The sequence below is a fragment of the Leptonychotes weddellii genome, chromosome 16 (genome assembly GCF_054177405.1).
Source record: "Leptonychotes weddellii isolate Sample4059 chromosome 16, ASM5417740v2, whole genome shotgun sequence".
Taxonomy (NCBI): Eukaryota; Metazoa; Chordata; class Mammalia; order Carnivora; family Phocidae; genus Leptonychotes; species Leptonychotes weddellii.
Window position 1 is genome coordinate 39,131,193 of NC_138384.1, and position 18,288 is coordinate 39,149,480.

Genomic DNA, 18,288 nt, shown 5'->3' on the forward strand with positions numbered 1-18,288 from the left:
CCAAAAGTTATAGGATGTAGTGGGCCCAGTGGAATGAAACCAGAAAACAATAGCAGGAGAAGTGGAAAATCCACAAATGTGCGGAAATTAAAGACTTTTAACCAGTGCATCAAAGAATAAATCACAAGAGAAATCACAAAAGATCTTGAGACAAACTGAAAAACATAACATACCAACACTTACAGAATGCATCCAAATCAGTGCTAAGAGAAATTTATTGCTGTAAACATTTACATTTTAAAAAAGAAAGATCTCAAATCAATAACTTAACTTTATATAATATGGAATTAGAAAAAAAGAACAATTTAAACCCAAAGCTGTGAGAAGAATGGAAATAATAAAGATTAGAGCACAGATAAACAAAACATTATAAATAAAGATCAACAAACCCAGGAGTTGGTTCCTTGAAAATAACAGCAAAATTGAAAAACTTTTGGCAATTGACTATTAAAACAGACAAGAGAGAGAAGACTCAAATTACTAAAATCAGAAGTGAAAGTAGGGACTTTACCAATTTTACAGAAATAAAAAGGATTATAGGAGAATACTATAGCAATTGTAGGCTAAGCAATCTGATAATCTTGATGAAATGGGAAAACTAGAAATATACCCCTAGAAATACACAACTACAAAAACAACGCAAGAAGAAATAGAAAATCCAAACAGACCTATAACAAAAAAAGGAAATTAAATCATTAAGCAAAAGCCTCCTAACAAAGAAAAGCCCAGGTCCAGATAGCTTCACTGGTGAATTCTTCCAAACATTTAAAGAATTAACACCAATCCTCCTCAAACTCTCCCAAAACTTGAACTAGAGGAATCACCTCCAAACTCATTCTATGAGGTCAACATTACCTTGTTATTAAAGCCAAAAAAAAAAAGAGGAAAAAAAGGGGGCACCTGGGTGGCTCAGTCATTAAGCATCTGCCTTCGGCTCAGGTCATGATCCCAGGGTCCTGGGATCGAGCCCCGCATCAGGCTCCCTGCTCAGCGGGAAGCCTGCTTCTCCCTCTCCCACTCCCCCTGCCAGTGTTCCCTCTCTCACTGTGTCTCTATCAAATAAATAAATAAAATGTTTAAAAAACAAAAAGTTGGGGGGGAGACAATACAAGGAAAAAAAAAAAAACTACAAGCCAGTATCCCTTGTGAATACAAATGAAAATAGATATGAAGATCCTCAACACAATACTAGCAATAATAACATGCTAGTGAATTCAGCAACCTAGTAAAAGAACTATATGCTATGACCAAATGGAATTTATCCCAGTCCTGTGAGGGTGGTACAACCTGTAAAAATCAATGTAATGTTAGGCACCTGGGTGGCTCAATTGGTTAAGCCTCCAAGTCTTGATCTCAGCTCAGGTCTTGATCTCAGGGTCATGAGTTCAAGCCTGGCATTGGGCCCCACACTGGGTGTGGAACCTACTTAAAAAAAAAAAAAATCAGGGCGCCTGGGTGGCTCAGTTGGTTAGGCGACTGCCTTCGGCTCAGGTCATGATCCTGGAGTCCCGGGATCAAGTCCCACATCGGGCTCCCTGCTCATCAGGGGGTCTGCTTCTCCCTCTGCCCTCTTCCCTCTCGTGCTCTCTGTCTCTCATTCTCTCTCTCTCAAATAAATAAAATCTTTAAAAAAAAAAAATCAATGTAATGTGCTACATTAAAAAAATGAAGAGAAAAACTATATGATCAATTATATGTCAGCTTCTCTCTGAAGAGAATGGTGAATATGGATGGGAACACCAGAGTCATGCCTGAGGTATAGTAAGGAAATAACCTGACAAAAGCAAATATTTAAATGTTCTTTATTTTTTTTTATTATGAAAGATACAGAGAATAAGAACCTATCTATAAACCAACAACCAGCTCTATCAATTTATAAGAATTGGCCATATTTGCTTATTTTTTAAAGAAGTAAATGATTAAAAGGTATCTCCCTTTGCATCCTTTTCTCAATCTCATTTTTCTCCCCCTACAGACAGATGTCACCACTGTTTTGGATTTAATTATTATTTCCACGAATGTTGTAACATTAAATCTATATGGTATTTAGCCATATACCCATAGCATCAATTTGCATATTTTCAAACTTTATATAAGTGGTACCATCTCATACAAAATACTCTCTAGTTCAATTTCATTAATATTGTTTTAACATTTATTCATGTTTGTTTTTTGTTTTTTGGTTTTTTTTTTAGATTTATCCATGTTGAAAGAAGTATCTCTACTTCATTCCTTTTAACTTGGGCTATAACTTACATTCACCCTAATGGTTATTTTGATTGCTTTAAACTTTTCATTCTCAGATAATGCTGAAATAGACTTTCATGTACATCACCCTAAACACATGAGGAGAGACTATAAGAGGTTTAAGTATGGAACTGCTGGGTTAGAGAGTAACCACATTTTCAACTTTACTAGATATTGCTAAATTATCCTAAATACAACTACTTCCAATAACACTGTATGAACATTCCTACTGCTCCACATCTTTCCAATAATTGGCTCTATAACGCTTTTGCCAATATGATGATTTTGACATACTTCACTGTGGTTTTATTTGCATTTCCCTTACTGTAATGGATACAATTATCCTAATAAACCCAAATCCATCCTTTATTTACAGGTATAAACCATCTTTATCATATGCAGAATTTCTACAAGTAGGTCAGATTCAACAATTTTCTTGCTGTCTTAAGAATTCACACTTCATAGATGAATTTCAGAACAAAGTTGTGAAATTAAAGGGCAAAAAGACCTGAGGAATTTTGGTTCTAATTGCAGAGAATTTGTAAATTAGGAATAACATAACATTATTATCCTGAGTCTCTTCAGCCTAGATTATATGCTACTCCTCAGTTTATTATTCTTCATTTTGCTGAGTCTAGAGAATCTATTGTTTTATATTTAACTATAAACAATTTGAATTTCAGCTTTAAATAACTTTAAATAACTCCATGAGGACATAGTCTTAGTATTGGTCACTATTGTCTCCTCATATCTAAAACAGTGTCCAGCAAATGGTAGCTACTCAATATTCACTGAATGAGTGGAAGCATATATTTCAAATATGTAAAAGCCTATATATATTTGTCTGTAACTTTTTTCCCTCAATCCCCTTTTCATTTCAATTTTACAGCCACTGGTTAAAAATTTTACAAACTTTATACTTTTTCTGTGGTATGGAACAATTTAAATACTTCTTAAATTTACCTAGATTCACCCAATACAATTGCCTGGGCCTGGTGCCTTTTTTTTTGGAGTTAATTGTGATACTCTGTTCTTTTTCTTGATCTAAATTGAGTTCTATATTCCTCTCTGTGAATCCTCATTTTCTTTATATTGATTGGTTTATCCAATTCTCTTTAGAAACTTCCTAAAACTGGTTGTAGGTGTAGGTCTACTACTTGTGTCTATATTGATTACTTATCTAGAGTATGAAGACTCCCACTTAAGTTTCTAAAATTTGGGGGTTTTCTCAGTTCTGACCTGCTGCTTCCCAGGGATGTTCTCCTTTGTCCACTGAGGAATCTTGTTCTAGCTGGGAGGAGTAAGTGAGTTAATATATGTTGAGTATGTAGAACAGTGCCTGGTGCATAGTAGGCACTCAATACATGTTAGCTATTAATGATTTATTGAATATCTGCTATGTTTGATGTGCTATGTGAAGCACTTTACATGCAAATTTATTAATATGCATCAATCTACAACAGATACTATTTCATTTAATAATCACATTTCTACAATACAGTATCCTTTATTATCCCTATTTTAAGAATTAAAGAAAACCCTGAGGTTTAGATAAGAAACAAATTACTCAAAGTCACATAATACCACAGTAGTGGTAGAGCTATGATTTTCCAGAATCTAAGCTCTTAGTCCTGGGAAGTGCCTAGTGCTCAGAGAAGGAGACTGGAATAAAATAAGGCTGAAAGGTATAGAACCAGATAATGAAGTGCCTCATAGACAATTTTAAGACTGTGGATATTAGCTTAAGAACAATAGTAAGCCCCAAAAAAGTTTTAATTGGAGGCAGTGATGTATTCTTACACTCAAAAAAATCAGCTTGGGGCATGACAGGAAATGAATTTAAAGGGACCAAAAGTTGATACAGGAAGACCTGTTAGAAAGCTACAGCATGGTGATGCAGGTGAGATGAATCTTAGACTAGGGCAACAACATTTGAGATAAGAGAAAAGAGTATAAATTCTGGAAATATTTATGAGATAGTGTCTAGAGGACTTGGTGATTGACTGGATTGGGTGGTGAGAGGGACTCCCCAAGATGGATTCTCTGATGATGAGCAAGGTGTGCATGCTGCCTGAAAGTTTTCTTGCATTCCTTACATTCATAAGGTCTCTCTCCAGTATGAATTCTCTGATGTTGGGCAAGGGATCCACAGTAACTAAAAGCCTTTCCACAAACGTTACATTCATAAGGCTTCTCTCCAGTATGAACTCTCTGATGTTGAGTAAGGGATGAGTCATTGCTAAAAGCCTTCCCACATTTAATACATTCATAGGGTTTTTCTCCAGTATGAACTCTTTGATGTTGGGCAAGGTAGGCAATCTGGCTGAATGCTTTCCTACATTCTTGACATTTATAAGGTTTTTCTCCAGTATGAATTCTCTGATGTTGAGCAAGATGTGAATTCTGGCTGAAAGCCTTCCCACATTCCTTACATTCATAGGGTCTCTCTCCAGTATGTATTCTCTGGTGTACAGTAAGGTATGCACGAAGGCTAAATGCTTTCCCACAGACATTACATTCGTATGGTTTCTCACCAGTATGAACTCTCTGGTGTTGAGCAATGGATGATCTATTGCTAAATGCTTTCCCACATTCAATACATTCATAAGGTTTCTCTCCAGTATGAACTCTCTGATGTTGAGCAAGGTAAGCAAACTGGCTAAAGGCTTTCCTACACACCTTGCATTCATAAGGTTTTTCTCCAGTATGAACTCTCAGATGTTGAACAAGGTGTGCATTCTGACTGAAGGCTTTCCTACATTCCTTACATTCATAGGGTTTCTCTCCAGTATGAATCCTCTGATGTTGAACAAGATTTGATCTCTGGCTGAAGGCTTTTCCACATTCTACACATTTATATGGTTTCTCTCCAGTATGAATTCTTTGATGAAGTGTAAGAGATGAGCTCTGGCTAAAGACTTTTTCACAGTCATTACATTTCAAGAGTCTCTTCTCTGTATAGATACTCTTGGGCTTAATGGCCATTAAATTTTTTTTAAAGCTTTTCTTATGTGTATCATGCTTATGTACTTTCTCCTCTTTGGTGATTATCTGTTGTGTATGAAGCAGTGTGTTCGGATGGAAACTTCCCCAAGATTTGTTATATTCTTGTGCTCTTTTATTAACGAGGGCTTCTTCATGAGTGATTGTCTCTTCCTTGAAACATGCTTTCTGATTTACTGGCTGTCTCTCAAAATGGCCCTCGCATTTCCATTCTTCTCTCAAACTGGAATACTCAAGGCCATAGCTTGTGAGTTTTTCTGTTATCTTCTGTGATGATTGTGCTTCATAAATGTCCTGCTTTGAAGTTAATTCTTCAGTCTCACACATAGATTCCCAGCCTGAAAAACAGTAATTTAAAAAAATGTCTCTTCTATCATGTACCAGAAGGAACATTTGTGAAAGTACATTCATAAAGTGAAGTATGTGAATTTAATAAATAATTAATTAATTAATTAAATAAAACTACAAAAACATTTGCTTTTGTAATTCTGATGTTTGCAAGAAACTGAAAATAGGTCACACAGAAACTTGAGGAGGAATGAATAGAATTTTAAGAAAGTCAGTAAGGTAAATCTCAGGTCAATAAGGAATTATAGAGGGGGAAGGACTTGGTTATAATTTTATGCATGTATGAATAACATAGGCAGTGAAATAACCTCCATTTTTATAGTTGCTTCTTTCAAGAATATTCATTGAAACTTGTGCCATATATTCTCCTAAATGCTTTTGATATTATAGTAAACAAAACAAAGATCCTTACCTTTGTGGACCTTATATTCTTAGGAGAGATAGAAAATAAATGCTAAATGAGTAAATTGAGTGCTACAGAAAATGAAAGGCAGGGTAAAAGAGATTAGGAATGTTGGTGAAGCAAGAGGTAGGAATAATTAGTAAGTTAACATTTAAGCAAAGATTTGAAGGAAGTGAAGAAGTTTGTCACTTAGTTATATGGAGAAAGAGCATTCTAGGCAAAGGAAACAGACTAAAAGTAGAAGCATGTTTGCTATGTTTGAAGAATAGCAAGAAGGCCAGTGTTGCTGGAGAGGTGTAGTAGATGAAGTCAGGAGAAAAAAGATTATTTAAGCTTTATATGCTTTCTAAGGAATTTGGCTCTTACCCTGAGTGGGATAGAGAACTACTGAAGTGTTTGTGGAGTAGAGGAGTGATATCTATTTACAATTTAATAAATATACTGAAAGGTGGCAAATAGGGAAGAAGCAAGGGGACCTATGATTTTAGTAATCCAGGTGAAGATGATAAGTAACCAGACCAAGGAGCTATCAATGGAGGTATAGCGAGATGGTCAGATTCTAGGTATATATTGTAGGAAATGCCAAGAGGATATCCTGACAGATTGGATATGAAATGTAACAGAAAAATGAGATAAGCAAGCCATCAAGTTTTACGGTCTGAGCAATGGCAGGATGGATTAGCCATCAGCAGTGAAAGGGAAGGCCATTGGGCACAGCAGGTTTAGGTGGAGAGAGATGGAAGATCTGGAATTCAGTTTTGAATATAATAAATTTAAGGTTTTTTTTTTTTTAAGGTTTTATTTATTTATTTGACAAAGAGAGAAACACAGTGAGAGAGGGAACACAAGCAGGGGGAGTGGGAGAGGGAGAAGCAGGCTTCCCGCCAAGCAGGGAGCCCGATGTGGGGCTCGATCCCAGGACCCTGGGATCATGACCTGAGCCAAAGGCAAACGCTTAACAACTGAGCCACCCAGGCACCCCAGGTTTTTGTTTTTCTTGATAAATGTACTTGAAGCTGCACTACTACCCTCTACTACATAGGTTGTGTCCTACAATTTTGGCAGTTAGTGTTTTCATTGTTATTCATTTCCACGTTTTGTAAATTACTTTAGGTGTTCTTTTTTTTTTTTTCTAAATCCTCTATATTCCTGGAAGGAGTGTCACTGTTATTCATAGTGAGCCCCTTGGACCACATCTGCTAGTTTGTAACTATAGTTTATGACTCATGACATGCCCCTATATAGTTTTTGCTAATGTGATGATTTAGGATGGAGGCCAGCCATGCCAGAAAGACCAACCACGTGACTTAAAGGGTTGGTGCTTTGAGCCACCATGATATCAGTTTGACTTTTGGGAAGGGAATGAGGCTGGTGATTGAATCATGTTGGGCACTGGGCAATGACTCACTCAATCATGCCTACATAATGAAACCGAAACACAAACAACCCTGTACAATGATGCTCTCTTGAGAGCCTATTCTTTTGAACACTGAAATGTCTGGAGGGCCCCTTTGTGTTTGCAGCTCTTGCAGACCTTGCTCTTGGTGTCTTTACTTTTGGCTGGTTCTTTGTATCTTTTGTTAAAATAAAACTGTAATCATAATATAGTTCTTTCCTGACCTCTGTGAGTCACTGTTGTGAATTATCAAACGTGAGGGTTACTGCAGGTACTCCCTTAGCAGTAGCCAGCATGTCAGAAATGAGTGTGGCCCTGAAGATCCAAACTTGCAGTTGGTGTCTGAAATAAGCACACTCTTGTGTAGACTGTTCTCTCAGATTTTGCAGTTTGGCAAACTGACTGTAAGAATTTTTTTAAATCCTAAAGTATATCAAAAAAGTAAACATGTATCTAGGATAGACTATGTGTTGTCCATAAAAGATGCATTAATAAATTTTAAAAGATTGAAATCATACAAATTATCTTTCTCAATCATAATAAAATGAAACTAGCAATAAATAGCAAAATGAAAACTGGAAAAAATCCACAAATATGTGGAAATTAAACACTGAAACAACCAATGGGTCAAAGAAGATATCACAAGCTATCTTGAAACCAATGGAAATAAAAATATAACATACCAAAAATTATGGGATGCATCAAAAGCCGTGCTAAAAGGGAAATGTATAGCTGTTAATGTAAGTTGACTGAATCAGTAATCCAAAATCTTCTAACAAGAAAAGGCCTAGGACCACATAGGTCTGTGGTGAATTCTATCACACATTTAAAGAACTCACACAAATCCTCCTCAAACTTTTCCAAAGAAATGAAGAGGAGTGAAGACTTCCAAACTCCTTCTATGAGGCCATCATTACTCTGATACCAAAGCCAGACTAAGATACCATAAGAAAACTAGAGACCAATATCTCTTATGAGAATTGATGTAAAAAACATCAACAAATACTAGCAAACTGAATTCAACACCATATTATATGGATTATACACCATGACCAAGTGGAATTTATTGCTGGAATGCAAGGATGGTTCAGCAAAAATTAATGTAACACACATTAATAGAATGAAGGAAAAAAACATGATCATTTCAATTGGTGCAGAAAAAGCATTTGACAAAAATCCAACACCCTTGGGGCGCCTGGGTGGCTCAGTCATTAAGCGTCTGCCTTCGGCTCAGGTCATGATTCCAGGTCCTGGGATCGAGCCCCACATCAGGCTCCCTGCTCAGCGGGAAGCCTGCTTCTCCCTCTCCCACTCCCCCTGCTTGTATTCCCTCTCTCGCTGTGTCTGTCAAATAAATAAATAAAATCTTAAAAAAAAAAAAATCCAACACCCTTTCATGATAAAAACACTCAACAAACTGGCAATAGAAGGAAACTACTTCAACATAATACAAGCCATATATGAAAAGCCCATAGCTAAAATCATATTTAATGGTGAAAGACTGAAAGCTTTCCTCTAAGATTTCCAGAAGCAAGGCAAGAATGCATACTTTCACCACTTCTAGTCAATATAGTACGGATGTTCTAGCCAGAACAATTAGTCAAGAAAAATAAATTTTAAAAATCCAAATTATAAAGGAAGAAGTAAAATTATGTGTTTGTAGATGACATTCTCTTGTATTAGAAATACTAAAGACTCCACATGCCCCCACCACCCATTAGAACTAATAAACAAATTCGGCAAAGTAGCAGGATACAAAGTCAACACACCCAAATCAGTTGCATTTCTATACATGAACAATGAACAATCTGAAAAGGAAATTAAGAAAACAACTCTATTTACAATAGCATAAAAAAGAATAAAACAGGAATTAATCAAGGCGGTGAAAGACTTGTATAGTGAAAACTACAAAACATTGCTGAAAGAAATCAAATAATATGTAAATAAATGGAGATATCCTGAATTCATGGATTAGAACATTAATATTGCTAAGATGTCCATACTACCTAAAGCTATCTACAGATTCAGTGCAATCCCTATCAAATCCCAATGATGTTATTTTTTTCCAGAAATAAGAAAAATTGATGCAAAAATTCATATGGAAAATCAATAGACCCCAAATAGTGAAAATAATCCTGAAAGGGAAGATCAAAGTTCCAGAACAAATCTGGAAAAGGAAGAACAAAGTCTCACACTTCCTGATTTCAGAAATTTCTACAAACTACAGTAATCAAAACAGTCTGATACTGCCATAAAGATAGACATACAGACTAATAGAAAATAGAAAGCCCCAAAATAAGCCCTCACATGTATAGTCAAATGACTTTTGATAAGGGTGCCAACATATATGAAAAACCCAGCTATTATCATCCTCAATAGGGAAAAACAGCGCTCTTCCACTACAGTTAGGAATAAGACAGGGATGTCCACTCTCACCACTGTTATTTTTTTTAAAGATTTATTTATTTATTAGAGAGCACGAGTGGGAGGGGCAGAGAGAGACTTAAGTAGACTCCACACTGAGTGCAGAGCCCAACATGGGGCTCTATCTCATAACCCTGAGACCATGACCTAAGATGAAACCAGGAGTCGGACACTTAACTGACTGTACCATCCATATGCCCCTCTCACCACTGTTATTTAACATAGTACGGGAAGTCCTAGCCATAGCAGTCAGACAACACAAAGAAATAAAAGGCATCCAAATCATTAGGAAGAAGTCAAACTTTCAGTATTTGCAGATGATATGATACTCTATATAGAAAATCTAAAAGACTCCACCAAAAAATTGCTAGAATTGATACATGAATTCAGTAGAGTCACAGGGCAAAATAAATGTATAGAAATCTGTTGCATTAGTGGCTAAGAGACATATGAAACAATGCTTAACATCACTTATCATCAGGGAAACACAAATCAAAACCACAATGAGATACCACCTCATACCTGTCAGAATTGCTAAACTAACAACTCAGGAAACAACAGATGTTGGCAAGAATGTGGAGAAAGGGGAACCCTCTTACACTGTTGGTGGGAATGCAAACTGGTACAACCACTCTGGAAAACAGTATGGAGGTTCCTCAAAAAGTTAAAAACAGAACTACCGTACGACCTAGCAATTGCACTATTAGGTATTTATCCAAAGGATACAAAACTACAAATTTGAAGGGATACATGCACCCCAATGTTTACAGTAGCACTATCAACAATAGCCAAATTATGGAAAGAGCCCACATGTCCATCGACTGATGAATGGATAAGAAAGATGTGGTATATATATATATATATATATATATATATATAATGGAATATTACCCAGTCACCAAAAAGAATGAAATCTTGCTATGTGCAATGACAGGGATGGAACTAGACTGCATTATGCTAAGTGAAATAAGTCAGAGAAAGACAAATACCATATGATTTCACCCAAATGTGGAATTTAAGAAACAAAGAGATGAACATAGGGGAAGGGAAAATAAAATAAAAACAGAGAGAGAGGCAAATCATAAGAGACTCTCTCTCTCCCTTTTTTTTTAAGTAGGCTCCATGCCCAGTACAGAACCCAGTGTGGAGCTCAAACCCACAACTGTGAGATCAAGACCTGAGCCAAGATCAAGAGTCAGATGCTCAACCAACTAAGCCATCCAGGAGCCCCAGGAGTCTCTTAACTACAGAGAACAAACTGAGGGTTGCTGGAGGACAGATGGGTGGGGGAGATGGGCTAAATGGGTGATGGGCATTAAGGAGGGCACTTGTGATGAGCACTGGGTGTTACATGAAAGTGATGAACCACTAAATTCTACTCCTGAAAGTAATACTAGAGTATATGTTAACTAACTTGAACTTAAATAAAATCTTGGAAGGAAAAAAAGAAAGAAATCTGTTGCATTTCTATATACCAATAATGAAGCAGCAGAAAGAGAAATCAAGGAATCAAACCCTTTGACAATTGTACCAAAAACCATAAAATACCTAGGAATAAACCTATCCAAAGAGGTGAAAGACCTGTACCTAAAAAGTATAAAACACTGATGAAAGAAATTAAAGATGACACAAAGAAATGGAAAAACATTCCATACTCATGGATTAGAGGAATAAATATTGCTAAAATGTCTATATTACCCAAAGTAATCTATAGATTTAATGCAATCCCTATCAAAATACCAACAGCATTTTTCACAGAGCTAGAACAATCCTAAAATTTGTATGGAAACACAAAAGACCCCGAATAGACAAAGCAATCTTGAAAAAGAAAAGCAAAGCTGGAGGCATCACAATTCTGGACTTCAAGTTATATTACAAAGTGTAGTGATCAAGACAGCATGGTACTGGCACAAAAATAGACATACAGATCAACAGAACAGAATAAAAAATCCAGAAATGAACCCACTACTATATGGTCAATTAATCTTCGACAGAGCAGGAAAGAATATCCAATGGAAAAAAGACAGTCTCTTCAACAAATGGTGTTGGGAAAACTGGACCATTTTCTTATATCATACACAAAAATAAATCCAAAATGGAGGAAAACCTAAATATGAGACAGGAAACCATTAAAATCCTAGAGAAGAACATGGGCAGTAACCTCTTTGACATCAGCCATAGCAACTTCTTACTAGATATGCCCTGAGGCAAGGGAAACAAAAACAAAAAAAACTCTTGGGACTTGATCAAAATAAAAAACTTGTGCACAGCAAAGGAAACAATCAACAAAACTAAAAGGCAACCTACTGGAGATGATATTTGCAAATGACCTATCTGATAAAGCGTTAATATTCAAAATCTATAAATAACTTACCAAACTCAAAACCCAAAAAACAAATAATCCAATTCAGAAATGGGCAAAAGACATGAATAGACATTTTTTTCCAAAGAAGACAAACAGATGATAAGGGTGTCAAGACCATTCAATGGGGAAAGGACAGGCTTTTCAACAAATGGTGCTGAGAAAATTGGATATCCACATGCAAAACAATAAAGCTGGGCTCTTTCTTTACATCATATACAAAAGTTAACCCAAATGGATCAAAGACCTAAATGTAAAACCTAAAACTAAAATACTTTTAGTTGCAAACATAGGGAAAAATCCTCATGACATTGAATTTAGCAATGACTTCTTGGTTATAATATCATAAAGCATAGGCACCAAAGGAAAAGTAAAACTGAATTTCATGAAAATTCAAATCTTTTATGCATTAAAGGTTATAATCAACAAAGTAAGAAGGCAACCCACAGAATGGGAGAAAACATCTGCAAATCATGCATCTGAAAATGCATATATATCCAGAATATATAAAGAACTCCTACAACTGAACAAGAACACAATTAAAAAATAGGCAAAGGACTTGAACAGACATTTTTCCAAAGAAGATATACAAATGGCCAACAAGGATGAAAAGATGTTCAACATCATTAATCATTAGGGAAATGCAAATCAAAACCACAAGATGCTACTTCATACTCATTAGGATGGCTACTATTAAAAAAGAAAGAAAGAAAGAAAGTAACAGGTGATGATGAAAATGTGGGGAAATTGGAACCCTTGGCACTGTTGGTGAGAATGTAAAATGGGAGAGCCTCCGTGGAAAACAGTATGGCAGTTCCTCAAAAATTAAAAATAAGATCCAGCAATTTCTAAGTATATACCCAAAAAAATTGAAAGCAAGGTCTCAAAAAAGTATTTGTGCTCCTATGTTCATAGGAGCATTATTTACAATAGCTAAAGATGGAAGCAACCAAAGTGTCTGTCATTAAATGGATGGATAAACAAAATGTGGTATATACATACAATCGAATGTTATTCCACTTTTAAAAAGGAGGAAATTGTGACACATGCTACAACATGATTCAACTTTGAAGACATTATCCCATGTAAAATAAGCCAGTCACAAAAAGACAAATGCTGTATGACTCCACTTATATGAGGTATGTAGAATAATGAAATTCATAGAAAGAAGGTGGAATGGTGGTTGCCAGGGACTAGGGAAGGGGAGAATGGAGAATTACTGTCTAGTGCATATAGAGTTTCAGTCTTACAAGATGAAAAGAGTTCTGTGGAAAGATTCTGGTGATTGTAGCAAAACAATATGAATGTACTTAATGCTACTGAACAATATACTGACATCTCAATAGCAACAATAGAAGCCAGAAAAGTATGGAGTGGTATCTTTAAGGTACTGATAAAACTAGTAACTGTCAATTTATGCGTGCATATATTTAAGATTCTTACATGCATGAAAGCAAAATAAGTATACAAAACAAATGAACAAATTAATAATAACAAAATAGTTTGTATAAATAGTATATTTAGTGATAAAGGAATTAATACAGGAAGAAGTTCTGGGATATAAAAAGGAATGGTGAATGAAGAAAATGAAACATGGGTAAATCTAAACAACACTAACTAAACAAAATAATGGTCTAATTTTGTAACTTCATAAAACAAAATAATCATTTATGGGATTAAAAGAAATAACTGAAAAGAGGGTAAGTGAAATTAAAACATTCTAAGGTTCTTATATTTTTAAGGGAGGAAAATAAAGGTAAGGATTAACTTTAGACTTTGTTAAGGTGACTATAAACGTTAACTTTTTTTTAAAGATTTTGTTTTTCAGTAATCTCTACACCCAACCTGAGGCTCAAATTTACAACCCTAAGATCAAGAGTCACATCCTACTGCCTGAACTAGCCAAGGCGCCCCATAAATGTTAAATTTTCTAAGCTAACTAATAGAAGAATAGAAATAGACTGTTTAACTTTCAAATTAGCAGATGGAGTAAAAGTCAAGAAACAAGGAAAAAATAGAAAAAGAATTTATAAAAAAATGAGATGTGGAAATAAGTCCAGTTCTATTAGTAATACCAAAATATGTAACTGACTATCATCATTTAGTTAAAAGATACAGATTATCAAAGTAGACTAAAAAACTCTTTAGCTATATATACTCTTTACGAGACAAACACAGAAAGTAAGGGAGTATAGGGATAGAGAAACTACACCAAGGAAGTATTAACAAAAGAAGGCTAGTATAGCTAATATCAAGCAATATAGTTAAGGGAAAAATCATCACTAGATTTTAAGAGGGTAACAATAATATATGGAAGAATTTACCAGAAAGATAAAACAATTCCAAAAACATGTGACCTAATAAAATAGTTTCAAAATATAAAAAATCAGTAGTCAGAATTACCAAAAAAATTTATGTATTCATCATCAGAGTTTTTTAACATGTCTTCCTATAATTGACTTCGCAGAGATTTTCTTTTTAAATCAATAAGGATACAGAAGATTTGATAGCAAAATTAATGAGCTAATCCAAGGAACATATATCAAATGCTGTATATTACACAACCAGAAACATATTATTTCCTAGGACACACCAACTATTTACCAAAATTAACCACTGAGACATAAAATAAGTTTTAAAGAATTTGAGTTAAATAGACCATATTCTCTAACCACAGTGCAGTTAAACAAAAAACTTGAATTTGGAACCTAAAAATTCCAAGTAATTCATGGGTCCGAAAAAAACTTAATGGAAATTAGAAAATGCTTAGATATACATGATAACAAAAATGCAACCTACCAAAATATGTGAAATACAGTCCTAATATAGTCTTAAAAAAAAAAAGATTTTATTTCTAAGTAATCACTATACCCAGTATAGGGCTTGAACTCACAATCCCAAAGAGTCACATGCTCCACTGAGGGAGCCAGTCAGGTGCCCCTATTCCTAATAGTCTTAAGTGCTTATAATAGAAAAGAGAAAGCCTCGGGGCGCCTGGGTGGCTCAGTTGGTTAAGCGACTGCCTTCGGCTCAGGTCATGATCCTGGAGTCCCGGGATCGAGTCCCACATCAGGCTCCCTGCTCGGCTGGGAGTCTGCTTCTCCCTCTGACCCTCCCCACCTCATGCTCTCTCTCTCATTCTCTCTCTCTCTCTCTCAAATAAATAAATAAAATCTTTAAAAAAAAAAAAAAGAGAAAGTCTCAAAAACAATGAATTATCTAACTTTAAAAGTGAAAAAAAAAGTAGGGATAGCATAAACAAACATAGGAAGAATTAAATAATAAAGAAGAGAAATATATGAAAAAATTTTAAAGATTTTTATTTATCTATTTGACAGAGAGAGAGCACAAGCAGGGGGAGAAGCAGGCAGAAGAGATGGAGAAGCAGGCTCCCCACTGAGCAGAGAGCCTGATGTGGGGATTGATCCCAGGACCCTAGGATCCTGAGCAGAAGGGAGATGCTCAACTGACTGAGCCACCCAAGCACCCACATGAAATTTTTAAAAAAATAAATTAGAGAGGATCAGTGAAGTGAAAAATGTCTGAAAATACAAAAAAAAAAAAAAAAAGATAAATCCATGGAAAAATTTGTTTCTCCCTTTTTGGAAGAAAAAAGAGGTCATAATTATATACACTGCCAACTTTAGATAAGAGAAGATAATGGACAACTTCAATCTAATAAATTTGAATATTTACATAGGTCATAAAAATTCTTAGAAAAATACTGTAACTCCATGATTACAGGAGAAACAGGATCTTATAACAAATTGAATTAGTTGTTTAAATTCTTTTCATAAGAAAAAAAATCACAGGCCAAGGTGAACAAAGTTCTACCATTCAAAAAACAAAGAATTTTTATTTTACACAAATTATTCTAAGGAACAAAAAAGAGGAATACCCACCAATAAATTTTATGAGACTAGTATCTTGATTCCAAAATCTGACAAGAAGAGTACATGAAGGGAAAACTGAACATCAACCTTACTTACTGATTAACGTAGATGCAAAAAACCCTAAACTATTGCAAACAACAAGTAGCCATAAATGAAAAAGATATAAAGATGGGTTTGCCTCAGGACTACAAAGTTAGTTCAACATTAAAAATGTAATATGTAGGGGCGCCTGGGTGGCTCAGTTGGTTAAGCAACTGCCTTCGGCTCAGGTCATGATCCTGGAGTCCCGGGATCGAATCCTGCATCAGGCTCCCTGCTCAGCGGGAAGGCTGCTTCTCCCTCTGCTTGTGCTCTCTCTCTCTGACAAATAAGTAAATAAAACCTTAAAAAAATTAAAAAAAAAAAATGTAATATGTAATTCACCACATTAACAGATGAAAAACTAAAAACCATCTAATCATCTACAGAGAAAAACATTTGTTAAAACTCCAAAGCTTCTATAATGAAACTCTAAAAAACAGAAACAAAAAGATATCTACCAAAAACCTTTAAAAGTCAGGGTTATTTATAACAAAATATGAAAGCACTCTTTCAAAATATGAAAAGCACTTTTAAGACCAAAAGTGAACAAGAATGCCTGCTATCATCACACAACAAAATGAAATAAAAAGCATCCAATCGATAAGGATGCCTTCACTATTAGATGACATACTATATGTAGAAAACTCAAAAGACTCCACCAAAAAATTGCTAAAACTGATAAACAAATTCAGTGGTGATTATAAGTGTTGCAGGATACAAAATATATAGAAATCTGTTGCATTTCCATACACCAAAAATGAAACAGCAGAAAGAGAAATTAAGAAAACAGTCACATCTACAATTTCACCAAAAGTAGTAAGACACCTAGGAATAAACCTAACCAAAGAGGTGAAAGACCTGTGCTTTGAAAACTATCAAACACTGATGAAAGAAATTGAAGATGACACAAAGAAAACATCCCATGCTCATGGACTGGAAGAACAAATACTGTTAAAATGCCTACATTGACCAAAGCGATCTATACATTTAATGCAATCCCTATCAAAATACCAACAGCATTTTTCACAGAAGTAGAGCAGATAATCCTAAAATGTGTATGGAACCACAAAAGACTCCAAATAGACAAAGCAACCTTGAAAAAGCAAAGCAAAGCTGGAGGCATCACAATTCCAGACTTGAGTTATATTACAAAGCTGTTATAATCAAAACAGTATGGTACCAGGGGCACCTGGCTGGCTCAGTTGGTGGAGCAGGCAACTCTTGATCTAGGGATTGTAAGTTTGAGCGCCATGTTGGGTGTAGAGATTACTTAAAAATAAAATCTTAAGGGCGCCTGGGTGGCTCAGTTGGTTAAGCGACTGCCTTCGGCTCAGGTCATGATCCTGGAGTCCCTGGATCGAGTCCCGCATCGGGCTCCCTGCTCGGCAGGGAGTCTGCTTCTCCCTCTGACCCTCCCCACTCTCATGTGCTCTCTCTCAAATAAATAAATAAAATCTTTTAAAAAAATAAATAAATAAATAAATAAAATCTTAAAAAAACCAACAGTATAGTATCAGCACAAAAATATACACATAGATCAATGGAACAGAACAGACAATCCAGAAATAAAACCACAATTATATATATGGTCAATTAACTCTGACAAAGCAGGAAAAACTATCTGATGGAAAAAAGACAGTGTCTTCAACAAATGGTGCTGGGAAAACTAGAGAGCAACATGTAAAAGAATGAAACTGGACCACTGTCTTAAACCATACACACACCAAAAAACCTAAAAATAGATTAAAAATCTAAATGTGAGATCTGAAACTGTAAAAATCCTACAGGAGAGCACAGACAGTAATTTATCTGACACTGGCTGTAACAACTTTTTTCTAGACAGGTTCCCTGAGGGAAGGGAAATAAAGGCAAAAATAAATTATTGGGACTACATCAACATAAAAACCTGTACAGCAAACAATTAACAAAACTAAAAGTGAGGGGAGGGGCAGAAAGAGAGAAAGAAGCAGACTCCCCACTGAGCAGGGAGCCTGACTCAGGGCTCACTCTCACAACCCTGAGATCATGACCTGAGCCAAAATCAAGAGTCAGATGCTTAACCAACTGAGCCACCCAGGCACCCCTCAGGAACATAATTTTTTTTTTTTAAAAGATTTTATTTATTTATTTG

At 35.5% G+C, this 18,288-nt stretch overlaps 2 protein-coding genes across 3 annotated transcripts in view; one reads left to right on the forward strand and one right to left on the reverse strand.

Moving 5' to 3' along the window:
* LOC102750133 (uncharacterized) overlaps nucleotides 1-18,288 on the forward strand; it is a 104,898-nt gene that overhangs the window by 82,534 nt on the left and 4,076 nt on the right. The gene's annotated exons all lie outside the window — the stretch shown is intronic.
* ZNF570 (zinc finger protein 570) overlaps nucleotides 1,787-18,288 on the reverse strand; it is a 19,809-nt gene continuing 3,307 nt past the window's right edge. Inside the window, exons 3-4 of one of the 2 annotated variants that reach the window (XM_081807546.1) lie at nucleotides 8,081-8,110; nucleotides 1,787-5,588 (exon numbers count right to left, since the gene is read on the reverse strand). In XM_081807546.1, coding sequence (XP_081663672.1) covers nucleotides 4,231-5,588; nucleotides 8,081-8,110 — 1,388 coding nt within the window. In that variant the 3' untranslated portion in view covers nucleotides 1,787-4,230. The remainder of the gene's footprint in view (nucleotides 5,589-8,080; nucleotides 8,111-18,288) is intronic. The other variant, XM_081807547.1, reaches the window with a different exon arrangement.